Source organism: Raphanus sativus, chromosome 3, assembly GCF_000801105.2.
Source record: "Raphanus sativus cultivar WK10039 chromosome 3, ASM80110v3, whole genome shotgun sequence".
Classification (NCBI taxonomy): Eukaryota; Viridiplantae; Streptophyta; class Magnoliopsida; order Brassicales; family Brassicaceae; genus Raphanus; species Raphanus sativus.
In genome coordinates, this window is record NC_079513.1 from 26,399,741 (window position 1) to 26,421,842 (window position 22,102).

Genomic DNA, 22,102 nt, shown 5'->3' on the forward strand with positions numbered 1-22,102 from the left:
ATGAAAATAATATTAAGTATCATTATGTTCTCATCTTAATTAGATATGTGATTCCATGTATAGTAATTTGGATCAATTCATGTATGTTATTGTTGAGCTCCATATTTAGTTCCAAAGTAAACAGCAATTTATAATTAAATTAAAATTAAATTGTTATTCTAATTTCATTTAGTTTGGTTCATTCTATTAGATTTGTAATATATTTATACAAGTTTTTTTTATAATTTGATATATGTTTTTTTGAGAGAAAGAAATATAAAACTTGAACTGCATTAATAAATACTTCTAATATTTTAAAATTTTAATATATGTTATTTTGGATCAAATTATATAAAATAAATTAATGTGCTAAGAGATTGAGAATTGAATAAGCAAACCAATTCAGAAATATTTCAAAACTTCATTGATTAATTTCGAATTCATAAGGTAGTTACACCCAAAAATTCAAAAGGTTGTATTTATACGTGTGTTTTCATCTTAATTAGGTATCTTATTTCAAACATATAATATTTTGGACAGTTCAAGTGTTCATTGTTGGGTATGTTTTGCATCTATTATTTCAAATTGAACAACTGTTTTTTTTTTACTTTAATAAGATTAAAATTGGATTACTATTTTTAGCTTAATTTAGTTCATTTCATCCTTTTATATTTTTAAATATAGTTTATAAATATAAAATTTGGTAAGTTTATTTTAAGAAAGATAGAAACACAAAGAAAATAGTGTAGTTGCATTCATGAACATATCTTATAATATTTGAAAATATTTTATAATATTTGAAAATTCATGTACATATATGAATCCTAATAATTGGTAAATCATCACTTGTTTAGAATTGTGAATACATTTTATAATTTTATCAATGAAAATTAGATAAATTTTTAATTTTAATTTATAATGTTTCTTAACGATATTAGATGATGACTTTATGTTGTTTGAAATTAATTTTCTTTAAATCATTTAATCAAAAATATAATCATTATAAAATATGTTTTCTTAAAAATTATCTTTACTATTTTCTTTTGTAAATTATATATATACACCTATATATTTTTGAAAATTATTAGATATTCACTTTTTATTTATGTTTTTAGGGAAAATCTCTATAATATTATTTGAGAAGTCAGTTTCATATGTGTCGCGCTCACGTTGATTCTCATGATGGTTGATTACGTGAATACCCTTAATGAATTAATTTTAGTTATACCTAATTATCATTACTAAAAATTGTTTAGTTTCCTTTTTATTAATAAAGCTTTAATTATCTTTTTATTATAGTTTATTTATTTTATAAACCCATATATATAGTAAAAAGGAAATATCTGTAAATATATAGATTTTGTATATACAAAAAACGAATTTATTTTTTCCTACTTTATATTTTTGCTAAAACATAAATAAAAAGTGAATATCTAATAATTTTCAAAATATATAGGTGTATATATATAATTAAAAGATATTTAAGATAATTTTTAAGAAAATATATTTTTATAATGATTATATTTTTGATTAATTTATTTTAAGAAAATTAATTTCAAACACCGTAAAGTGATCATCTAATATCATTAAGAAAAAATTATAAATTAAAATTATTTTTACCTAACTTTCATTGATTAAATTATAAAATATATTCACAATTCTAAACAAGTGATGATTTACCAATTATTATGATTTAGTTGTTTTAAAATATTCATATATGTAAATATCATAAAATATGTTCATGATCATGCAACTACAACATTTTCTGCGTGTTTTTATCTTTTTAAAAATAAACTTACCAAATTTTTTAAGATTTATAAAATATATTTACAAATATAAAAGGATGAACTGAACTAAATTAAGCTAAAAATAGTAATCCAATTTTAATATTATTAAAGTAAAAAAATAGTTGTCCAATTTAAAATAATAGATGCAAAACATACTCAACAATGAACACTTGAAATGTCCAAAATATTATGTTTGAAATAAGATATCTAATTAAGATGAAAACACACGTATAGATACAACCTTTTGAATTTCTGGGTGTAACTACCTTACGAATTTGAAATTAATCAATGAAGTTTTGAAAATTTCTGAATTGGTTTGCTTATTCAATTCTCAATCTCTTAGCACATTAATTTATTTTATATAATTTTCTCCAAAATAACATATATTAATATTTTAAAATATTAGAAGTAATTATTAATGCAATTCCAGCTTTATATTTCTTTTCTCAGAAAACATATATTAAATTATAAAAACTTGTATAAATATATTTACAAATCTAATAAAATGAACCAAACTAAATGAAATTAAAATAACAATCTAATTTTAACTTAATTAAAAGTGTTGTTTATTTTCAAACCAAATATGGAGCTTAACAATACCATACATGAATTAATCCAAATTACTATAAATAGAATCACATATCTAATTAAGATGAGAACATAGTGATACTTAATATTATTTTCATGATATAAATTAAAATAACTTAAAAGTTATGAACAAATGTATAGATATATCTATATAATGATATATATACAATTCCCTTTATTCATCATAAATATAAGTTATAAAATTATTTGAAAGTTATAAAAAAACATATGTAAATATTTTACAATTATTATGATTTGATTATTTTATAAGTATTTATTCCCGTGCATGAGCACGGGAGAATCACCTAGTATAAAGTAAGAAAAAATAAATTTGTTTTTGTATATACAAAATCTATATAATATTTCCTTTTTACTATATATGGGTTTATAAAATAAATAAACTATAATTAAAAGATAATTAAAGCGCTATTAATAAAAAGGAAACTAAACAATTTTTAGTAATGATAATTAAGTAGGTATTACTAAAATTAATTCATTAAGGGTATTCATGTAATCAACCATCATGAGAATCAACGTGAGCGCGACACATATGAAACTGACTTCTCAAATAATATTATAGAGATCATCAAATATGGGATTAAATCTTAAACAACAATTATTTATTAACAATTATACAATAAAAATTGTTGCAATCTAATGTAAATATAATTGTTAGAACAAATCCTCATAAGATAAATATAACTTTTAGTTGTAGAATCATCGTTATAGTATTTTTTAATAAAACTATAAATAATTGTTAAAGATAAGCTATAGATGTAAATAGAAAATTAAGTTGTTCATCGTTGCACTAAATGAGCTATGTGATAAATTTTGTGGCGAAATGATACAATCTAAGAAATAGAGCGGACGAATTGTAAATAAAGTAATGTTCTCGTCCAGCTTTCCACCACAAAAACGTGCGGATATTTTCCCCGACCCGCGCCTCCTCACTCCATCAGCGCTCTCTCTCTCCTCCAAAATCCATGGCTGCTCTCAAAATCTAGAGCGAGAAAGCTACACACACGACTAATAATCCTGATATAAACGAATCGAAGCGATTACAGATATGGTTTTAGCTCAGCTCCCGAGGTTCCATCTCTCCATCTTCGCTAAATCCCATTTCTCTCTCGCCTCTTCGCATTTCATAAACCCTAACCCGCCGGTTAAACTAGCCAGAACCCTATTCTCACTCCCGCCCAGATCCAATCTCGCCACGGTCGAACCCACACCGGCTTCATCCGATCTGGAAGATGCTCCGGTGGAGATTTCGCTCGACAGGCTTTTTATTCCGCCGGAGACGGATATCTCCGGGGAAGACCCGTCGAGGCTGGCGGCTAGGATACTGAAGGGCTCGAACATAGTGCTGAGCAGGTACGCAAGGGACGCGCAGGTGGTTCAGGCTGACTATGTGAAGAGCAGTGTCCGGACGGAGGATTGTCCGGCCGATGGGCTGCCGGAGTTTGCGCTTGTCGGGAGGTCAAATGTCGGGAAATCCTCGCTTCTCAATTCGTTGGTTAAAAGGAAACGACTTGCCTTGACCTCTAAGAAACCTGGTAAGATGAGTTTGAATCCGACATGGTTTTAGCTCCGTAGTTGACTATCATTGAGCTGGTGTTTGAATCCGACATGGTTTTAGATGTAATTAGATCTGTCTATCAAAAAGCTTCGTTCTTTAGTGTAGATAGGCGCAAAAGCTTCGTTCTTTCTAGTGGGTGGTGCTTTTGGCCCTTGCAGATATACGCTCCTCATGTAAATTTGAATTGAATTGAAGGGAACAGTGATCTACTTAGTTTGTAGTGTTCATGAGGATATATGAGAGCGTTAGTATTTGTGTTTGTAATAAGCCTTAGTCAATTGATTGATTGAAATGATGCCTTCCATAGCATTTGAATTCTCTAGTGGCTAAGTGGGAAACGATCTCTAGTCTAGATCAGTATTCAATAGGATCACTACCCTTGCTTAGTTAGACAGTACATATTTGCTTTGTAGCATCGGTATATGTTGGTTCCTAGCACTTGTTAAGGTGGGATTAATACTTACTTAGGTGTGAGTGGCATCAGTCGATGGCATCTTTGAGTAATTTTTGGTATGCCTGGTCTTGCTTTAACAGTTTCATGTCACACCTTAGTAAATAACACTTGGTTAGACTGGACATGTTTTCTTTAATGGTTACCAAGGTGGCATCACCTCTACGGAATCTTTTAAGTGATTTGTTATGCTTGATCTTGCTATAACAATTTTATGCCAGTGGGATTTGGGTGTTCATTGGAAGCACTTTCTCTATAGTGTGGAGATATGTAGCTTGTTCTTACGATCTTACCATTGGACTGTTTATGCGGCATTGATTCCTTTAGAAGAGATTCTTGCAAGAACTAATTCTTGGTAATTTATCTTTTCATGTAGGAAAGACGCAATGCATTAATCATTTCCGGATCAACGACAATTGGTACTTGGTTGATTTGCCTGGCTACGGGTAAGTTTAAGTTTGTATATTTTTTTTTTTTTTTCATTTGCTTATGAGACCATCTCCATGGTCCCTTAGATGGGCTCTGGCCATCAGGTATCTAAATATAAGAATATGTATCAGTTGTATCACGTTTTAATCATCACTCATTCTGTACCTGTCTCTACTAGTTTTCTCTTTGTCAATTGCAATCACTTTAGGTCCTGAAGAATAATTTCTCAGACTTTTCTACTATAAGTTTGAAGTTGATGCATTTGATATTTGCAGGTATGCAACAGCACCGCATGAACTCAAAAAAGACTGGAACAAGTTCACCAAAGACTATTTCCTAAACCGATCAACATTAGTCTCAGTATTTTTGCTAGTTGATGCCAGCATTCCTCCAAAGCAAATCGATCTCGACTACGCTAGCTGGCTTGGTCAAAACCAGGTAACGGTTCTAAAACTTTAGGAGCCCGTTGCAACTCATTAGCTGTTCATCATGTCGAAGATTTTTGATATGTTTTTGTCTCTGTGGTGGAATGAATTGTGGTTATCTCTAATCTCAGGTTCCGATGACTATGGTATTCACGAAATGCGACAAGAGGAAGAAGAAGAAAAACGGAGGGAAGAGACCGGAGGAGAATATAAAGGAGTTCCAAGATTTGATCCAAGGGTTCTTTGAGACAACGCCACCATGGATAATGACCAGCAGTGTGACAAACCAAGGCAGGGACGAGATATTGTTGCATATGGCTCAGCTAAGAAACTACTGGCTTAAACACTAAAGAACCCAACCACACTTCTTCTCCAGATTATTATCATTAATAGGAAGGGGGCTTATGTGTTGTCCAACAAAAAAGAAAAAAAGGAAGGAGACTTATGTAACAAAGAACAACAAAAACAAACAGTTAGTGTATCATTTCTTTCTTTTTTTTTGGAACTTTTAGTGTATCATTTTTTGGGCAATGTTATTGATTAGTGCAACGCTAAGATTTTGTTTTGCACTCTGTTGTTGATCGCTGCACAAAAGATTAGTGTAGTCGATTCTTTTTTCTCACTTTTGTTGTAACTAATGTATTATAATGTCTAACATAAGTTATATAGTCAACATAACAACTTGCGGGGATAGCTCAGTTGGGAGAGCGTCAGACTGAAGATCTGAAGGTCGCGTGTTCGATCCACGCTCACCGCAATATTTTATTTTATTTTCTGTCATGAAACGGCGTCGTTTATGTTTGACTAAATGAGTTCTATCTATATAAATATTCGGGTTTTGAATTAACTAAAGTTCATACAATTCCGGAAAAAAGGAAATATTCCTTCAAAAAAGGATTAGAATCCGTTTAAAATAAAGTAGATGGAGAAGCCCAGGCAAAAAAAAAAAACAAACGGTTTATCAAATTCAGAGTGTCCCTTTTACAGTTGTCTCGAAACTCCAACAATCTTCGGCAAAATTGAATATCAAGAAAAGAGATTTGACGAGAGGGAGGAGGAAGTAGCGTAACTGTTGAACGAAGTATCAGGGTTGTCTCTCTCTCCCTAATCGAACTCGGGGTCCTCTTGTTTCGAGCATTGGTTTCTAGGGTTCGATCATCTGTTCGGTCACCAGTGAAACTGGAAATTTCGATTTCTCCAGTGTGAAAAAGGTAAAAAGTTGTTATTTTTATTGAATGAACTTTTACTGTTTCTTGTTTCCCAGTTAATCCTTGTTTAGCAACAACACTAAACGCTTATTATATAACCTACATTGCATTAAAAATGTCACCTTTAGCAATTGGGTAGTTTTTGTTGTATCTTTTTTCTTTATTCTGCTATTTTTTGGATCAATCAACTTGCCGTTACTGATTTTTTTTTTTTTTTGACTTGCATGCATTCCTGTTATTGTCATTACTATGCAATTGTGTTTTTTTTTTTTTCCAATTTGGCATCTTTATTCCTTGGTTTACATTAGTCTTGAGTTCTGAATACTTATGATTTAGTCATGGCATGTTATTCCAGTGTTTTGGATGGTTTTGTTTAATGCACCAAGCTAATGATCATGGCTTAGTCTGTTGAGATAGATTAGCTTTTGTTCTTATTGTCACCATAGCTCCTACTCTGCTGCTTGTTCCAGGTATAAAAACAAAACTGCTTGCTTTTGAAGATAATGGAAGAAGAGGCAGCGAGAGATGAAAGCTTAGAATTTAAGTGGGGTAAAAAGAGAAGAGTCGGTGGTAAAAACAAAGATGTCCAGTTCTACGAATCTTTCACCTTTGACGGTGATGAATACTCTCTCTACGACTCTGTCTTAGTTGGCGATCCCAATGAACCAGACTCTCGTGAACTCTTTGTCGCCAAGATCATCAAAATCTGGGAACACGCTAACAAGCGTGCTAAGTACCCGAGGCAAGTCAAGCTTCTCTGGTTCTTTAGGCCTTCCGAGATCTCTCCGCATTTGCTTGAAGGAGTCCCGGATGTGCTTGCGAAGGAGCTGTTTTTGGCTTCTGGTGAAGGTCCTGGTCTCGCTAATGTCAACCCATTGGTAACTTGATTGCTCCTTCTTTTCTTTCTCCTCCTCCTTATGGTTGACCTTTGTACCATTACTGATAAGATTTTGTTCCACTAGGAAGCAATCTGTGGAAAATGCTCTGTTGTATGCATCTCGAAGGACGAAAGGAATCCGCAACCCACAGATGAAGAAGTCAAGTCAGCAGACTTTGTGTTTCGCCGAGCATTTGATGTTGGAAGTTCTGAAGTGTTGGATACAATAATAGATGATAAAATTGCTGGAGTTGACGGTACATCTTTCTCTAGCTTTACATACTTCTCCTTCTGTAATCTATTACCTATCTTGATTATGTATTTACATCGTATGCAGTTGCATTTCTCTTCAACAGAGCTGGTAGTAAGCAAGAAGCAACAACTGCTGTAGAGAAAGTTCAAGCAGACATAAACGGAAATCCTGATAGTTTGATACCAAATTGTCTTCCAAGTTGTGGTTCTGTTCGGGAAACTGAAGACAACTCTGTTGAATCTTCTGACTGTAGAGAAAGCAGTTATGGTCGCGAAGAAGGGAAAGAAAAAAGTCACAGTCAACTTGCAGAAGAAAGGTCTGATAAGGATTCTAGTGTGCCGGAAAGCACGGTCCACAGTAAAGAACATGATGCTTGTGAAGCTTCTGGCTCTAGGGGAAATCATTGTGATGGCAACAAGGCACAAGAAAGTGAAGTTAAGAAACAGTTTACCAGACAAAAGTCTCTGTCTGCAGAAGCAAGAGATAGTAACACTTGTGAAGCTTCTGGCTCCAGGGTAAATCATTCCGATCCAGAGAAACCTCAAGCAAATGATGTTGGAAAATCATTGACTAAACAAAAGTCTTCTATGCCGGGTGGAGAAAGATACAGTAAAGAGTCAAACGGATTGGTAGACAGGCCTCAAAAGAAACGAAAACTAGATGGTTCTGTTACAGTACTAAATGGAGACATTAGTTCTGATGGTAGAAGAGATACAGAAGCTTCTAAGAGACCTAGAGATATTAGTTCTGATGGTAAAAGAGATACAGATTCTGTTAAGAGACCTAGAGATGTTAGTTCTGATGGTAAAAGAGATACAGAAGCTTTTAAGAGACCTAGAGACAGAGAGACAGGAGATGAAGTCCCTCCCGAGAAGCCCAGTTTCGTTAAGAAGAAGCGAGATCTTGGTGTGTCAGTTTCTGAAAGAAAAGATGCCAAAACAGGAACTGAAAAATGTTTGTCCAAGAAATCCAGCTTTGATGGAAAGCTGTTAAAACGCGCCGAGGACGAGACGTTGCCAGATGATTATGAAAGAGGTTATCAAGTAATTGAAGTGAAACAAAAGCCGGATGCTGTAAGTTTATATTTATTACATTGGTTTGGAACTGGCTGTTTCATGAGATTTTGCCTTTGATTCAAGTAGTAGAAAGTTCTTCTTCTAATAGATTTTTGTTTCCTTTTTATTGATCTCAGGTGAACAGCAAATGGTTTCGACCTCTTGTAAGTACTCTCCCTATATTTTCTTGATCGTTTCTAAATTTTCTTCATGGTTTCTGACTTATAAGATTGTCTAAACCATGGCCAGTCTTGGGAAGAAAGTATGAGAGAAGCAGAAAAGGAAGAGAGACTGGTTCTCCTTCAAAACTTGGATCCTACTTACACATCTGATGAAGTGCAGGTATTAGCGATTCTAAAGAGCTTGTTTTAGAAGTCTCTTAAACGCATTTTGTTTTCGATTAATGAATGTGACCTGATGTAGTCTATGCTGCTTTGAATGAATAAATATTTCAGGATATAGTCTATTCTGCTTTGAATGAGCAATCTACAGCGAGGATGATAGAGCGTACATCAGTTACTATTTCTGATACAGGTAAGCTACCAATTTATGGTTCTGAGTTACTGAAATAGAACGAGGAGCCTTACTGTTGCATCTCACATCGGTTGATGTACAGGTGAAGCTTTGGTCATATTCAATTCAAGACAAGCTGCAGAAAGAGCTATTAAAAGACTCGATAAGGGATGCTTGTTGCTATCAAGTGGGAGGTAAACCGCTCATGACATATCCATGTGCTATGATGTGTATGCATGTGTGCGTTATGATCTTCCATTTTTGTGTTCAACAGGCCCCTTGTTGCTGCGTTTGCTAAGATTAATCCTCCAGGGAAGCCGTCATCATTTTGCGGCCACATAAAACTACAAAGAACTCAAATGCGACGAGAGACGGTATTGTGTTACATTGAACTTTCAACACACAAGTTAATATGCATCCTTCCTTTAAAAAGTTTATGTCCATTGATTGGTCTTTATATTTGTTTCCAGAGAGATTTCGTGTCTACGTCGCGTGGCTCTCAGCCAAACACTCTTGAGTATGAAATGGCAATGGCATGGTGCTTGCACCGAGCTAGATCTGACCATGCGTTTCAAACGTTTATTGAGGTACTAAATTTTGATAGAAACGTATTGCAGTGTGCCAGTGTGTGTGTGTGTGTATATTCTAATAACTCCTTAAAAATCAACTGAATCTTTAAAACCCTTTGTAACGGCAGTTAGAGGTGAAAAATTCGCTGCGGGTTAACTTCAAGCCTAAACATCCTTAGCTTCAGAGTCATCTGGTTTTTTCTTGTGTAAGTTATTGCTAACTCTTGATTCGCTTCGGTGAACATGTCTATCAATCTTCTAAAAGAGCCAAGTTATCTGTTATTTTTTCTTTGTTTCAGATAGAAACATGTACATCTCTCTTAGGACAGTGACTTGAAGAATTTTGCTATCGTAGGAAGCATGTCATGCCATCAAAGCCAATGGGACAGAGAAGAAGCATGGCTATGGCGTTTTCGACTTTACTTGTCCACTCTTTTGTTTTTGGATACTTAGTAGGGGATATCAATTGGTTTTATTACTTAAACCAAAATGTAAACCGAATTAATGAATCTGATTTCCGGTTTATATACAAAGTAATTGTCCCCACGTCCTCGTAAAAATTAATTTCTGGTTAGTCGCATAAAAAGATAATATAATCCATCATCATTACATTAGTGGCATTGTCTCTTTCCATTGACACGTTTATGGTCTCATCATCTCTCCTTGGTCGAGCGATCTTCAACGCTAGTTTTATTCTCTGGTAAGCTCATTTTCTCTCCTGATGTTTCGTTTCTCCTTGTCCTTTTTACGTCCATCGTTGACGAGGTCAAGACGATCCTTTCCCCATATAATCACTCCTTCTTCCCTTCATTTTTTTTCTTGTGTGGAGACTCTTTTCTTGATTTCTCAATTGGTTTTCCTCTGCCATCGATTTGTTCATACAGTAACGCCTAGACTCTAAACGTAACGTCTCTAGAGCATTTCTTATTGTCACATGGTCATGTTATAAAAACGTTTGTGTTATCATACCTTAGGGTTTGTAAAGTGGTTTTGTCTTTTCCGTGTAACACAAGTTATTATTGCTATCTTCTTTGTCTTTGTCTTTGTCTTTTATCTTGTTTGTAAATAATGGAGATATGAATTCAATTTTTGGCAGTAACTTTCTTACCAAGACAGAGGAGAAATGAAGCCAGGAGGAGCATTTGCATTGAATCCGAATGCAGCATCATACGTACCACTCTCAAACAGAGTGGACCATGCTGATCTGGAAGGTTTCGTGTTTGCCAACCCCACCACACAAGAGATAAGTTTTGCAGGCGTTCGAGTGTCCATGCCGCCTGAGAAATCATCTGAGATGGCGTACAAGCATATAAGGGACGATGATTTGGATTTGGAGATGGATATAGACATGGATATCGAATACCTTCTGGTCACATTCTCTGGTCTCTCGCAAGAGTCTATCACTGATGTGTACCTGGCGAATAGCGGTGACCTTGAAGCAACCATTGAGATGCTGACTCAGCTTGAGGTAAATTCATCAACATCATATTTTTTTGTTCACATATTGACACATGTTTTACATTTGAATTTTGATGTAATAATCTATCTTTCTGTAGATATACAGCGATGAAACTCAAGAAAACCTCCCAGAGACGCTGGATATCTGTGAATCAGGGCCTTCAACCTCAAAGGCTTCAACACAAAAGAAGGCAGCTACTGAAGTCATTGCATCATCTGTTATCCCCAATGCAACTGTATCTGCCTGATCTGATGAATCATTGGTTGTGAAGTTTTACTTTAATTTGTTTATGTTTTCACACCTATAATAAATACAGTAATGAGGGTGTTGTATCAATGAAGTTTGATGGTAATCTTAGGGGAAATGATGGGACAAAAATTTATAGTTTTTGGGAGTGCAAATCTGAGTTGTTTGGCAGATTAGTCTGGTCTTTTGACCCCTTTTATTTGCCACTCCATTTGTAATGAATGATATTGATATTTTGTTTTTGGTATATTGCCATTTTATTTGTTACTGGCAACAGCAACAAAAGTGTTGGGTCTGAGTTAAGGTCTATGCTATTGTCTTTTAAAAGTTGGTAAAAATATATCTTCTGAAAATGGAGAATCCTTATTTTCTTGGAAAATAGTAAAAGCAAAATAAAGAATTTGATGCATGCAACTAAATGGGTTTATGCTATGTCCATATTGAATGAATGGAGGAGTACTTGATTTTTGTAAGCTATTGTTGACTTATTGCTCTTTTGGCATTTTATGAGAAAATGATTTCTTTCAAAGAGTTGAATTCTGAGGCAATAACCAACCTTTTCTAAAGCTACATTCACACTTGGAATCAATTTCAACCTCTCAAAAACCAAAATGAAGATATGTTCAGATCTTGAAAAACAAAACTAGAGATTTTATCATCTCCATCTACAATGGGAAACTGTCTAAAACCTTTCAAAGAACAAGCTCCTTCAACTTCTCCCAAGCCTCTCACCATCCCTCCAGTTCCAGGTACATCTCTGTTTTTAAATGCACTTCACTTTTGCTTACATACAATATCTAAATACATAACTCAAATCTATATTTGTATGTGGAAATAGAGCTAGAAAACGAGAATCTGAGAGTCTTCAGCTCCAAGGAAGTGAAGAAACTAACAAAGAAATTCAGGCATAATAGGCTTGCAGTTGGCAATAATGGGTTTGGTCGATCATTCTACCAGGGATACGTTGATGAGACTACATTTTCTCCATCTAAAAACGGAACAGGAATAGCTGTTTCTGTCATGCACTGTGTTCTACATAGTTCAGAGGAACTAGAAGAGTGGAAGGTAACCAAGATCTGTCCATATTCATGCAATTTCATCTATATTTGTACGTATGGTCACAAAAACTATTGAGTTGCAGGCAGAAATTAGGTGTCTAGGAAAGATTTCTCATCCAAATTTGGTCAAACTCTTAGGCTACTGCTGTGAAGTTAAAGAATCCCTCTTGGTTCTTGAATGTTTCCACAAAGGAAGTCTTGAAGCTCACATTTTTGGAAGTTAAGACCATAAACTAACAAAATAATATTTCCATTTATTCATCTCTTTTAGTTAATGGGTCCATTAAAACAAATGGGTGTAGATTCTTAGTATACAGTTTCATGATTCTCTCAACAGAAGAAGAAGAGACACTGCCTTGGGAAATACGTCTTAAGATAGCCATTGGAACAGCTCAGTGTCTTACATTTCTCCACTCGGTCAATAACAGAGCGTTATCTCGAGAATTCGGAATGCATGACATTTTCCTTGACGAGGTAATGACTATGTTACGATCACAACTCTCACATCAGTAATTAGAAGTGATCTTAAGTAATATTTAAGATAAACAGACTAATCAATTTATCACTTATTGGTTTTATGTTGGAAGACTATCTAACTTAAGATGGTATCAGTCCATCTAACTTATGTAGTGACTATTCCAATCTTCTATCTTATCGTTTATGACATTTACTAAAAGTATTAACAACTAAGTTTGAATTTCATTAGCAATACAATGCGAAACTGTTTTACCTTGGATCAAACGAGCTACGTTTGTTTGAAGACAGTGTCTCGACTGCATTCATTGGAAGAACTGATTACACACCTCCTGAATATGTAATCTCAGGTACACTTCTTTCTGCAAACTTGAAAATTTTAATGGTTCGATGACAGTTTTGTAACGTTATGTTTTTAGGTCATTTGGGGATGAAGAGCGATGTTTATACACTTGGTGTGATCTTGATTGAGCTTTTAACTGGTCTGAAAGCTTTCCGTAGAGGAGTGAGAGACATAAAAAGTGCCATCTCGGCTAAACCTTTCTTGTCCGATAAGAATAAAATCCTGAGTATAATCGATCCGAGACTTGGAAACGACTATCCTGTCAATGCGGTGATACAAATGGGAAAACTCATCAAAAGATGCATCAAGTTGGACACGAAGAAGCGACCAACGATGCAACAAGTTTTGGATGGTTTGAATGATATTGCAGAGAATAAGAATCAATGAGAAAGAGTTGAAAAATGTTCGAAGTTAATTTGTAATAATCATTTTCATTGTCATCAATACATTATCCTCGCTTGACAAGTTAGACATCTGCAAGATGTAATGTGAGATAAGAACTGAAATATATAATCTGACATTGTAGATTATGACAAAGAGAGAAAAACAAAACAGCTACGAGACTCTGAAAAGGTTAAAGACTCTTAGATGTTTTGCTGGGACATAAAATAAGCCATGTAAGACATTAATATGACCAAGATAGCAACGACAGGTTGCTTGAACCGATCTTGATCCAAAAAAACTGAACCGATCTTGATCCAAAAAAGTAGTATCAAACCCGAACCGAAAATTAATTAAATATTCAAGTTATTTAAAATTTTGATATTTAGAGAACTAAAACCAAATCTGATCCGAACAAAATTATTTTGGATACACGAATGTATCCGAAATAGACTTATATACTTATATATTAATCATTTTTGGATTTAATGTATATAAAATCATCCAGAATATATATGGTACTTTTAAATTGATTTAAATACTTGAATATATATATATATAAATAGTCAAAAGTAAATATCTAAAATAGTTAAAGTATATCCATAACGCCAAAAATACTTAAAATAATTGTAAATTATCTATCCAAATATTTAAATCAAACCAATTTATATGTTAAGTTTATGTATTTTGATATATGTTATTCAAATATATATTAATATATTATTTTTTATAGATTTTGTGAATTTAAAGTATATAATGAATTTAAATTTTTTAAAAATAATCTATGAGTTATCCCAACCCGAACCAAAACCGCAAAGATCTGAATCGAATTTGAAAGAAAAATTATATTATCCGAATGAAACTGAAATATCTGACCCCAAAAACCTGAAATCCAAATAGACCTGAACCAAACCAGAATGAGTATCCGAACGCCACTCCTACTCAAAACCTTAGTAACATAAACACTCACAAGTAATTAATCATATTTTATATGTACCATCGTATAAGTAATCATATAATTAATATTATTTTATACGTAACATTACATAAAGAATCACATATATTATATTTTAAAAATTTAATCTGAATATAATAACCATTATTTAAGCTGGTATAAAAAATTGGACTTTGTATTGTGTTGTTCTTATATATATTGAAAATACTTTTTGATAATGGTTATTAGAAAATATTTAAGTAAAAATAAAATATTTAAGTAAAAATAAATTTTGAATATATGTATATTTTTGAATTAATTTTTGATATAAATAAACTTTAGATTATTATTTTGATTTGAAATATTATAAAGATGTTTTTAGATAATTAGATTAGCTCATTTTTGTATATTTTAAAGCTGGCCCTAATAAATAGTTTCTCAAAATATAATGGATTTCTATTTTTTAATAATATAAATTAGTTTTTCTTAATATAATGCTATGCATGTTTTTAAACAACATTATTTTTATTGTTATTCATGTTTCCAAACAAACTTCTTTTTTTTAATTGTTATTCATGTTTCCAAACAATCCTTTTTTTTAATGTGCTATCCAAGTTTCTAAATAAACCTATTTTTTAAACTACTATTCATGCTTCCAAACAAATCTATTATTTTTAAATTCGAATTCTTCAGGTTTTAAATATTGGTAATATGCTATCCATGTTTCCAAACAAACTTATTTTTAAACTATTATCTATGCTTCTAAACAAACCTCTTATTTTAAATTCGGATTCTTTAGGTTTTAAATATTTAGATGCAATAAGTGTTTTTTTTTTCGAATTCGGGTTAGTTTTTTCGGGTTTGGATCGTTTCAGATCTATAATTAAATTACTTATAAAATATTGGTAATTTTTAGATCCCCCTATTAGATCCAGGTCAAGTTCAAATATTTAGCATCTAAAAAGGAAAATACCCAAACTCCATCAAATGTTGTCAAAATCTATCATATATATCCAAAAAATTACAAAATAGTCTGAAATAAACTATTAATAATTAAAATAAAATATTTTCAAACTTTAAATTTTACATAGAAAAATTCATATTACTTAAAATTCTACAAAAATAATAACATTGTTAACAAAAAGACATTTCAATTAAATTATAAAACAAAGTATATAAAATCATAGTTTTGAATATACATATTTTTAGTTGGTTTTTATCGGGTCGGTTCTATTCGAGTCAGTTATTTTCAAGTTTGGATCCTTTCGGATTAGTTCTTTTTGGTTCCGGCTTTTTTTCGGTAGAAGAATTTTGGACACAATAAATACTTATAAATTTTTGATTCGATTTCAGGTGAGATATATTTGGATAGGGTTTGGGTTTTCTGATCCGGATAAAATATAGAAGGCATGTTTTTGATTTATCATCATTCCATATTTTTTTAGAATGGATAAAACTCGTATGTACTTATATAATACACTATCCTAGTGATTGCAAATAATAAACATAAGATTTTTTCATAAAAGGAAATAAGTGGTTAATTATCTACTCTCTTTTTTTGGCGCCAAGTTACTATTTTAGAATGGATAAAACTTGTATGCACTTTATAGTACACCATCCTAATGATCGCTTGAAATGGCAATCCTCGTAAGTCGTAATCAAACCCTAACTTGAGGATTCTCGACGCTCTCTCCTCACCCTCTTACGCCTCTCTCCATTTTTCTTATCTCTCTTCAGATCTCGCTAAGTCGCACCTCAATCCCATATACTTGTACTTTCACTCCTTGTGCGATATTTTTTTGTGCTCAGATGGGTAATGCCAATGCCACGTCATCTTCGGCGAGATCTAACGGCGGCGACAGTCATCATCAACGTCCTTCTTCAGACTCTGTGAACAGTTCTCCTTCTCCTTACTTGTTCACCCCTCAGGTTTCCATCTCTTTCTTGAGCTACATTATCTGTTTGTTTGATTTTGGATTTATCTGATTGAAACATTTGTGTCTTTGATTTTGCATTCAGATGGGGAAGGCGGACTCTGACTCTGACTCTGACTCTGGCTTCAACGTATATGCGTATCCTTCCTTCAACAGTCGGCCTCGTTCTCCCGGAAGCCCCGCTCGTTCTACTTACTTGTTCACCCCTCAGGTTACTTATGCAAAGCTTTGAACTTTTTTTCTTTTTTTGATGTTCCCATTGAAAAATTGTTGAACTTTCTTTGATTTTGGTTTCAGATAGAGAATGAGAATACTAAAGAAGACAACCCCTCTGGAGTTGACGCATATACCACATCATCCACGGCAAGACCTGACGGCGCTGAAGAGCTCTCTAAAGAAGCGGTGAGCTTGTTTATTCATCTTCATTTTCATGGTCTGAAATTTATTATGTGTGTTTTTATCTTGTAGGAGTTTCATACAAATGTACACAACTTGCGCAAGATGGCTCAAGGTATTAAAGTTTGAATCTTTTTATGAATGAATGAATACATTTTTCTAATAGTTTCTTTTATGTGCCCAGAGCTCTTGGAGAAAGGCTACAATGAGAAAGGATTCCACGTTACCACGATGCTGAAGTACTTTGAGAAGGATTCCAAGTCTAAGGATCCTCAAGATGTGCCATATTGTAATTGGCTAGTGGTATTTATTATGTTATCCTTTTATGTGGTTATGAGACCTAAATTTCTTTCTTTCTTTCTTTCTTTTGTCAGCTAAGTTTCATTGTTTTGTATTTCTTTGAAGGGAATGGATTCAGTGGTAACCAATATGGGAAGTCCTTATTGTTACTGGGACCTCTCTACTCGTATTAACTACATGAACTTACCTTTGTGCGAGGACGTCTTTCTAGTAAAGAAGATGAAGTTACTTGGAGTAAACATCATGCTTGACAATAAACCAAAGGTGACAAAGAAGAGACATATAACATTTATGTATGCTTTACACTTTATACCTACACTAATCTAAATGCATAAACACAGGTTTCTGGAGACATCAGTTTCGGCTTTGATCATGTCAAATTGGTAGCCGGTGTTGGATGGCGAGACAATCTGGAGTCAAATGTAGAAACAAGATTACTATTCATCTCACTATCATAATTTGCAAACAATTTAAAGTCTGCTTCTTTTCTCTTGTCAAACTTGCAGATAGAATTGCTTGTCTTTTGGAAGCATATAGCTCTGAAATTGAGAACATCTGGTTTTTACAGAGATGCCTGTTATCTAGAGAGATCGGATATAGCAGTTGCATTGATTGAGTCTCCGATGAAAGTAGCGGCTGAAGTCTCATATGATTTCACGACTGAAAGATTATTTAGCTATTGCATAGGAGGTGCTTTTCAAACCAATGACTTCCTGGCTTCAGTCACATAGTAAGTACTCACACTTTTGCATTGTTCAGTTGGTGTAAAATAATCACTAACTTATTCCTCATTTTGCATTCTTCAGTTGGAGAGATTCATTGATTGGATCATGTGTGAAGAAGTTTGCCCAATTTGATATGGGGATTGAGATAGTTAAACCGATCTTCTCACAACGATGCACAATGACATTTGGTATTTGCAAGAGCAAGGCTAAGGAGTTATACAGGATGAAGATCAACAACTTTGGAGTTCTCAACGGGAGCATTGAGAGAAATTTTTGGCCCAAAGCTCTTGTTTCTGTTTCCGGCCAAGTGGATTTGAAGAATATGGGCTAGTCTCCCAGGTTTGGGTTAAAAGTGCTCTTTAATCCACCATCATTGGTTGAGACGTATGATATTGGGAAAGAAGGATGGGATCAGTCTTGAGACTGTTAACATGATTGGGGAAGAAGGATGGGAAAAGTTACATGATGATTATCACGTCAGAGCTTTTCTTTATTGGTTTGGTAGTTTATGTCTATGGTTTGGGTTAATATTTATGGTTTATTAAACATTATGGAAGGCGGTTTAAAAGTTTATGTATTTGGTTTGGTTTAATATTTCCGGTTTAGTAAACACTAAGTAAGGCTTTTGGCCACGTCAAGAAGAATCAATCAAACAAATATTATCTTATATATCCCTTACTTTCTCTCATCTTTCATGTTGGTATCAAAGCGAGGAATCCTCTCGACCTAGATTATCAGCGTTGAAACCGGAAGCTATGGCACATCTGAGTCAAGAACCATATGAAGCTCTCCCCATGGTGAGTACAGAACAAAAATCATACACAGTCTGAACGGTTGCTCCAAAGGCGATGCCAAATCAAGATTTTGTGTATGGAAGACAAAGACAAAGACAAGCTTCATACAAGTCACCTGAACTTTTTGCTGCAGCAGAGGGATCAATCTACTGCTGCTGAAACTCATACTGCAGAAGAAAAAAAAAAGAAGTCTTGGGGGACCACAAGAGAACAATAGCATAAATGTTGAGGTAAGAACTTGCTGGCCTTAGTGATGCACTGCTTGGGAGTTATAGACCAATTGTAGAGCATATTTCTGTAGATCGGATTGAACTTGTATACAATTTGCTGAACTCAGTCTATTCGGCTCATAAAGCAAATATTATGAAAAACTTTGCATCCAGTGATCACATACTCATGAGGCTGCTTCTTTGGGGAACTATTCCAGATTTGACATTCTCAGGACTTGGCGTTAAAGAAGATTGTACAAGTTCCACCCAGGATGTTGAGTTAGAAGCAGCTTCAGAAAGAGAAATTTCGTATTTCAAATGCTATTAGAAGACATTTACAGAAAGAGTAAAACACGGTTATATGGTACTTCTAATGGTTGCTAGAGCAAGTCAAAGACAGAGCTTCTTATGTTACTACATACAAAGACACTTGCAGGATCCGACAAACAAGCTGATGTATTACACATGAGACGACTAACCATATTGCTTATCATGTTTTGGCATCGTTGGAAGAACAAAGAGAAGATTATGCAAAGCTGTTTTCGTGCTCATAATGTTGAGTTCACTGAGTCCTCAATCAAGTAAGTTTACCCAGAATCCTCTAGAACAGTTTATGAGGCCCTTATTGGCGAGTATTGAGATCTTCAACCTTGAGGACAATGATGTGTGGTGAAGAGGGGGGAGTATTCTTGTCACAGGATTATCACGCAGAGCTTTCTTTATTGGTTTAGTTGGATATTTCCGGTTTAGTAAACACTATGTAAGGCTTTTGGCCACGTCAAAAAGAATCAATCAAACAAATATTATCTTCTATCCCTTACTTTCTCTCTAAGTTTCATCATTTTTCATCCTTGGGACTAACCTATCTCTCTAAGTTTCATCTTTGTTCCACCTCAGTTATCTATTCCTTCTGTTTATGACGATTGTTTACGAGGATCATATCACGGGTCACCTCCTCACTTCCTCATCTGTGATGTAATTTTCTGAACGGACTAACGTGACCAGTTATCTTACATACAAATTAAAAACTTGAATCTCCAAAATTTTGGAATTGATTATAAAATGATGGTCAGGGAATCAAACTAACAATTTTTTTAAAGCTCGTAAATCGGTTAAACAAAATCCTAATAACTACTGTTTCAAATATAACTTTTTTTGCCACAAAAGTATTTAAAATTATTGTTTCAAATATAATTGGTTAACTAATATATTTTCGACTTCGATACACAATAAATTTATAATATGAAATATGAAATAATAAAATAGAGAATCTCCCTCAATTACTTTTTCAATTTTTACTATTTGGATACAGTTTAATAATTTATTTAGTTATATTTCCTCCGTTTCACAAAGAGTATCACTTAGACACTTATCACAATATTAAAAAAACTGATTGAAATGCATTTATGTTTTTATCAACATCATCTATATAACCAATAGCATTTTGGATAAATAATATTATTTATAAAATCAATGTATTTTACAATTAATATTGTGCTGAAAATAAATATAAATTGCATTGGAATTGTAAAACGACACTTTTACGCAACAAGAAAAAAATGTTAAAGTGACACTTAATATGAAACATATAGAGTATTATAGAAAAAAATTGTTTAGAAATTTTCATGTTGTGTTCAAAAATAATATACTTTAACAACTATGATATCTTTGGTAAAATTTGGAATATTATCATTTGAGTTTGAAGTATGTATTTTAAAAATTGTATATTTGGTCAAGAGAAGTTTAAAAATCACAAAAATATTTTTTAGCTTGGAAAATTATATGACTTTTGATTTTTTTCTGTTCTAAACTAATGCATAATGTTATTTAAAAAGCTGATTTTTTGTTATTTTTATCTTTTTCTCAGCATACTTTTTATAATTAAAAATAAGTATTATATTTTGTAGTTTAGTCAAAATTAAAATGGATTTCTCATTAGTATCTTTGACGGCACATAAAAATTTCAAAGTTTTCAAATACTCCCTCCGTTTCGAATTACTTGTCGTTTTAGAGTAGAATTTTCGTTTCAAAATTAAGTTGTTTTTTAGTTTTGAATGCAAAATTTATTGACAATATTCTCTATTCTATTTTTCTATTGGTTGATATATGGTTAGATGTATTGATAATAGTTTTTATTTTGAATATATATAAAATTAAATATTTTCTTAATATTTTCTTAATCAGTGTGTATAAATCTAGAACGACAAGTAATATGAAATGGAGGGAGTAACATATTTTGTAAAACCACTTCAAAAAAGGTTAGTTATATACTATTATATTCTGTATACAATCATTGTCATATAATATATTTTGTGATTTTAAAATAAACTAGATCATGACCCGCTCGACCGAGCGGAAGTCAATTTTTTTTTATCTTTGTTTATACTAAATGTTATACATGATTGCAATGTGTATTAATATAAAATTTTGATAAATAACAATGTGTACTAATGTGTTTAAATAAGCAATGTGTTTAATTACTAAATTTGATTTTTAAATTTTATGATAACGTAAAGTAGATTTTTATATATTATTTAAAACACATAGTGCTATATATTTTGTATCTTCAACATTTATCATACAAAACTTACATTGTTGTATTATTTATATGAAAATATGTTTAACATAATATATTTATATATTATATAAACATATCTACGATTTTTGCAAAGGCCATGCGCATCCGTACGAGTTTTATTTTTAAAATATATTCTATATTGTTTAGTTTTATGTAGAATCGAGTTTGTATAATTCAATTTTGTGTTTAAAGAACAATATCAATATTGTCTTTCGTATGTAAAAATAACACTTTGCAAGCGCGAGTTGTGTCTTTTTATTGTAACACAAAATTTGATATAAAACTTATGTTTTTTGTACATTAAGAAGTTTAATTTTTTAAAATAATTATTACATAATTTCAAAGTGAATTTTATCTCTGAGGTCTAATATATTTTGTGTGTAATGGTTCAAAGCATTTTCGATATATATTATATATCAGTTTGGTTTGTTTTTAGTATTATTGTATAAGTATAATACTACACGATATTACTTTATTTTGTACAATATATAAAGGTATGTGTTATTTGTTTTAGAAAGTAGATTAGGCCCAACCTAGTTAAAAAATAGTCATATATTTATG

At 32.7% G+C, this 22,102-nt stretch overlaps 5 protein-coding genes and 1 non-coding gene across 6 annotated transcripts; all 6 read left to right on the forward strand.

The window, feature by feature from the left end:
• The first annotated feature begins 3,291 nt into the window (after positions 1–3,291).
• LOC108856906 (GTP-binding protein At2g22870-like) lies at positions 3,292–5,790 on the forward strand. The gene is made up of 4 exons (XM_057005429.1): positions 3,292–3,907; positions 4,758–4,827; positions 5,086–5,248; positions 5,367–5,790. The coding sequence occupies exons 1-4, from the start codon at positions 3,421–3,423 to the stop codon at positions 5,583–5,585; spliced, it is 939 nt and encodes a 312-aa protein (XP_056861409.1). The 5' UTR covers positions 3,292–3,420; the 3' UTR covers positions 5,586–5,790.
• A 129-nt stretch (positions 5,791–5,919) lies between these two features.
• Positions 5,920–5,992, forward strand: TRNAF-GAA (transfer RNA phenylalanine (anticodon GAA)). Its single transcript has one exon. It is a non-coding gene; the product is annotated as a tRNA-Phe (tRNA).
• Positions 5,993–6,113: 121 nt separating this feature from the next.
• LOC108860572 (protein ANTI-SILENCING 1) lies at positions 6,114–10,254 on the forward strand. Its single transcript, XM_018634437.2, has 12 exons — positions 6,114–6,446; positions 6,914–7,321; positions 7,406–7,577; positions 7,658–8,646; positions 8,766–8,792; positions 8,878–8,970; positions 9,084–9,162; positions 9,245–9,335; positions 9,416–9,515; positions 9,612–9,728; positions 9,839–9,916; positions 10,010–10,254. The coding sequence occupies exons 2-11, from the start codon at positions 6,947–6,949 to the stop codon at positions 9,887–9,889; spliced, it is 2,094 nt and encodes a 697-aa protein (XP_018489939.1). The 5' UTR covers positions 6,114–6,446; positions 6,914–6,946; the 3' UTR covers positions 9,890–9,916; positions 10,010–10,254.
• Positions 10,255–10,386: 132 nt separating this feature from the next.
• Positions 10,387–11,677, forward strand: LOC108860392 (polyadenylate-binding protein-interacting protein 5-like). Its single transcript, XM_018634277.2, has 3 exons — positions 10,387–10,613; positions 10,807–11,178; positions 11,267–11,677. The coding sequence occupies exons 2-3, from the start codon at positions 10,834–10,836 to the stop codon at positions 11,414–11,416; spliced, it is 495 nt and encodes a 164-aa protein (XP_018489779.1). The 5' UTR covers positions 10,387–10,613; positions 10,807–10,833; the 3' UTR covers positions 11,417–11,677.
• A 301-nt stretch (positions 11,678–11,978) lies between these two features.
• Positions 11,979–13,820, forward strand: LOC108857804 (inactive serine/threonine-protein kinase BKN1). The gene is made up of 6 exons (XM_018631818.2): positions 11,979–12,164; positions 12,254–12,480; positions 12,557–12,692; positions 12,811–12,947; positions 13,180–13,297; positions 13,367–13,820. Exons 1-6 carry the CDS (start codon positions 12,086–12,088, stop codon positions 13,675–13,677), a joined length of 1,008 nt encoding a protein of 335 aa, XP_018487320.1. The 5' UTR covers positions 11,979–12,085; the 3' UTR covers positions 13,678–13,820.
• A 2,442-nt stretch (positions 13,821–16,262) lies between these two features.
• Positions 16,263–18,516, forward strand: LOC108858727 (uncharacterized). Its single transcript, XM_018632608.2, has 9 exons — positions 16,263–16,534; positions 16,625–16,750; positions 16,837–16,941; positions 17,008–17,050; positions 17,120–17,238; positions 17,341–17,499; positions 17,577–17,657; positions 17,742–17,965; positions 18,042–18,516. The coding sequence occupies exons 1-9, from the start codon at positions 16,415–16,417 to the stop codon at positions 18,289–18,291; spliced, it is 1,227 nt and encodes a 408-aa protein (XP_018488110.2). The 5' UTR covers positions 16,263–16,414; the 3' UTR covers positions 18,292–18,516.
• The last annotated feature ends 3,586 nt before the right edge of the window (positions 18,517–22,102 follow it).

What these genes read in the sequence shown, in the direction of transcription:
- LOC108856906 (XM_057005429.1), top strand. Translation starts at nt 3,421, where the DNA reads ATGGTTTTAGCTCAGCTCCCGAGGTTCCATCTCTCCATCTTCGCTAAA. An exon ending in CTTGACCTCTAAGAAACCTG is followed by an intron (nt 3,908 to 4,757) that starts GTAAGATGAGTT and finishes CTTTTCATGTAG; the next exon opens with GAAAGACGCAATGCATTAAT. An exon ending in GTTGATTTGCCTGGCTACGG is followed by an intron (nt 4,828 to 5,085) that starts GTAAGTTTAAGT and finishes TGATATTTGCAG; the next exon opens with GTATGCAACAGCACCGCATG.
- LOC108857804 (XM_018631818.2), top strand. Translation starts at nt 12,086, where the DNA reads ATGGGAAACTGTCTAAAACCTTTCAAAGAACAAGCTCCTTCAACTTCT. An exon ending in CACCATCCCTCCAGTTCCAG is followed by an intron (nt 12,165 to 12,253) that starts GTACATCTCTGT and finishes ATGTGGAAATAG; the next exon opens with AGCTAGAAAACGAGAATCTG. An exon ending in ATGACATTTTCCTTGACGAG is followed by an intron (nt 12,948 to 13,179) that starts GTAATGACTATG and finishes GAATTTCATTAG; the next exon opens with CAATACAATGCGAAACTGTT.
- LOC108858727 (XM_018632608.2), top strand. Translation starts at nt 16,415, where the DNA reads ATGGGTAATGCCAATGCCACGTCATCTTCGGCGAGATCTAACGGCGGC. An exon ending in CATATTGTAATTGGCTAGTG is followed by an intron (nt 17,239 to 17,340) that starts GTATTTATTATG and finishes ATTTCTTTGAAG; the next exon opens with GGAATGGATTCAGTGGTAAC. An exon ending in TGCTTGACAATAAACCAAAG is followed by an intron (nt 17,500 to 17,576) that starts GTGACAAAGAAG and finishes GCATAAACACAG; the next exon opens with GTTTCTGGAGACATCAGTTT.
- LOC108860392 (XM_018634277.2), top strand. Translation starts at nt 10,834, where the DNA reads ATGAAGCCAGGAGGAGCATTTGCATTGAATCCGAATGCAGCATCATAC. An exon ending in AGATGCTGACTCAGCTTGAG is followed by an intron (nt 11,179 to 11,266) that starts GTAAATTCATCA and finishes ATCTTTCTGTAG; the next exon opens with ATATACAGCGATGAAACTCA.
- LOC108860572 (XM_018634437.2), top strand. Translation starts at nt 6,947, where the DNA reads ATGGAAGAAGAGGCAGCGAGAGATGAAAGCTTAGAATTTAAGTGGGGT. An exon ending in ACACATCTGATGAAGTGCAG is followed by an intron (nt 8,971 to 9,083) that starts GTATTAGCGATT and finishes TAAATATTTCAG; the next exon opens with GATATAGTCTATTCTGCTTT. An exon ending in AGTTACTATTTCTGATACAG is followed by an intron (nt 9,163 to 9,244) that starts GTAAGCTACCAA and finishes GTTGATGTACAG; the next exon opens with GTGAAGCTTTGGTCATATTC.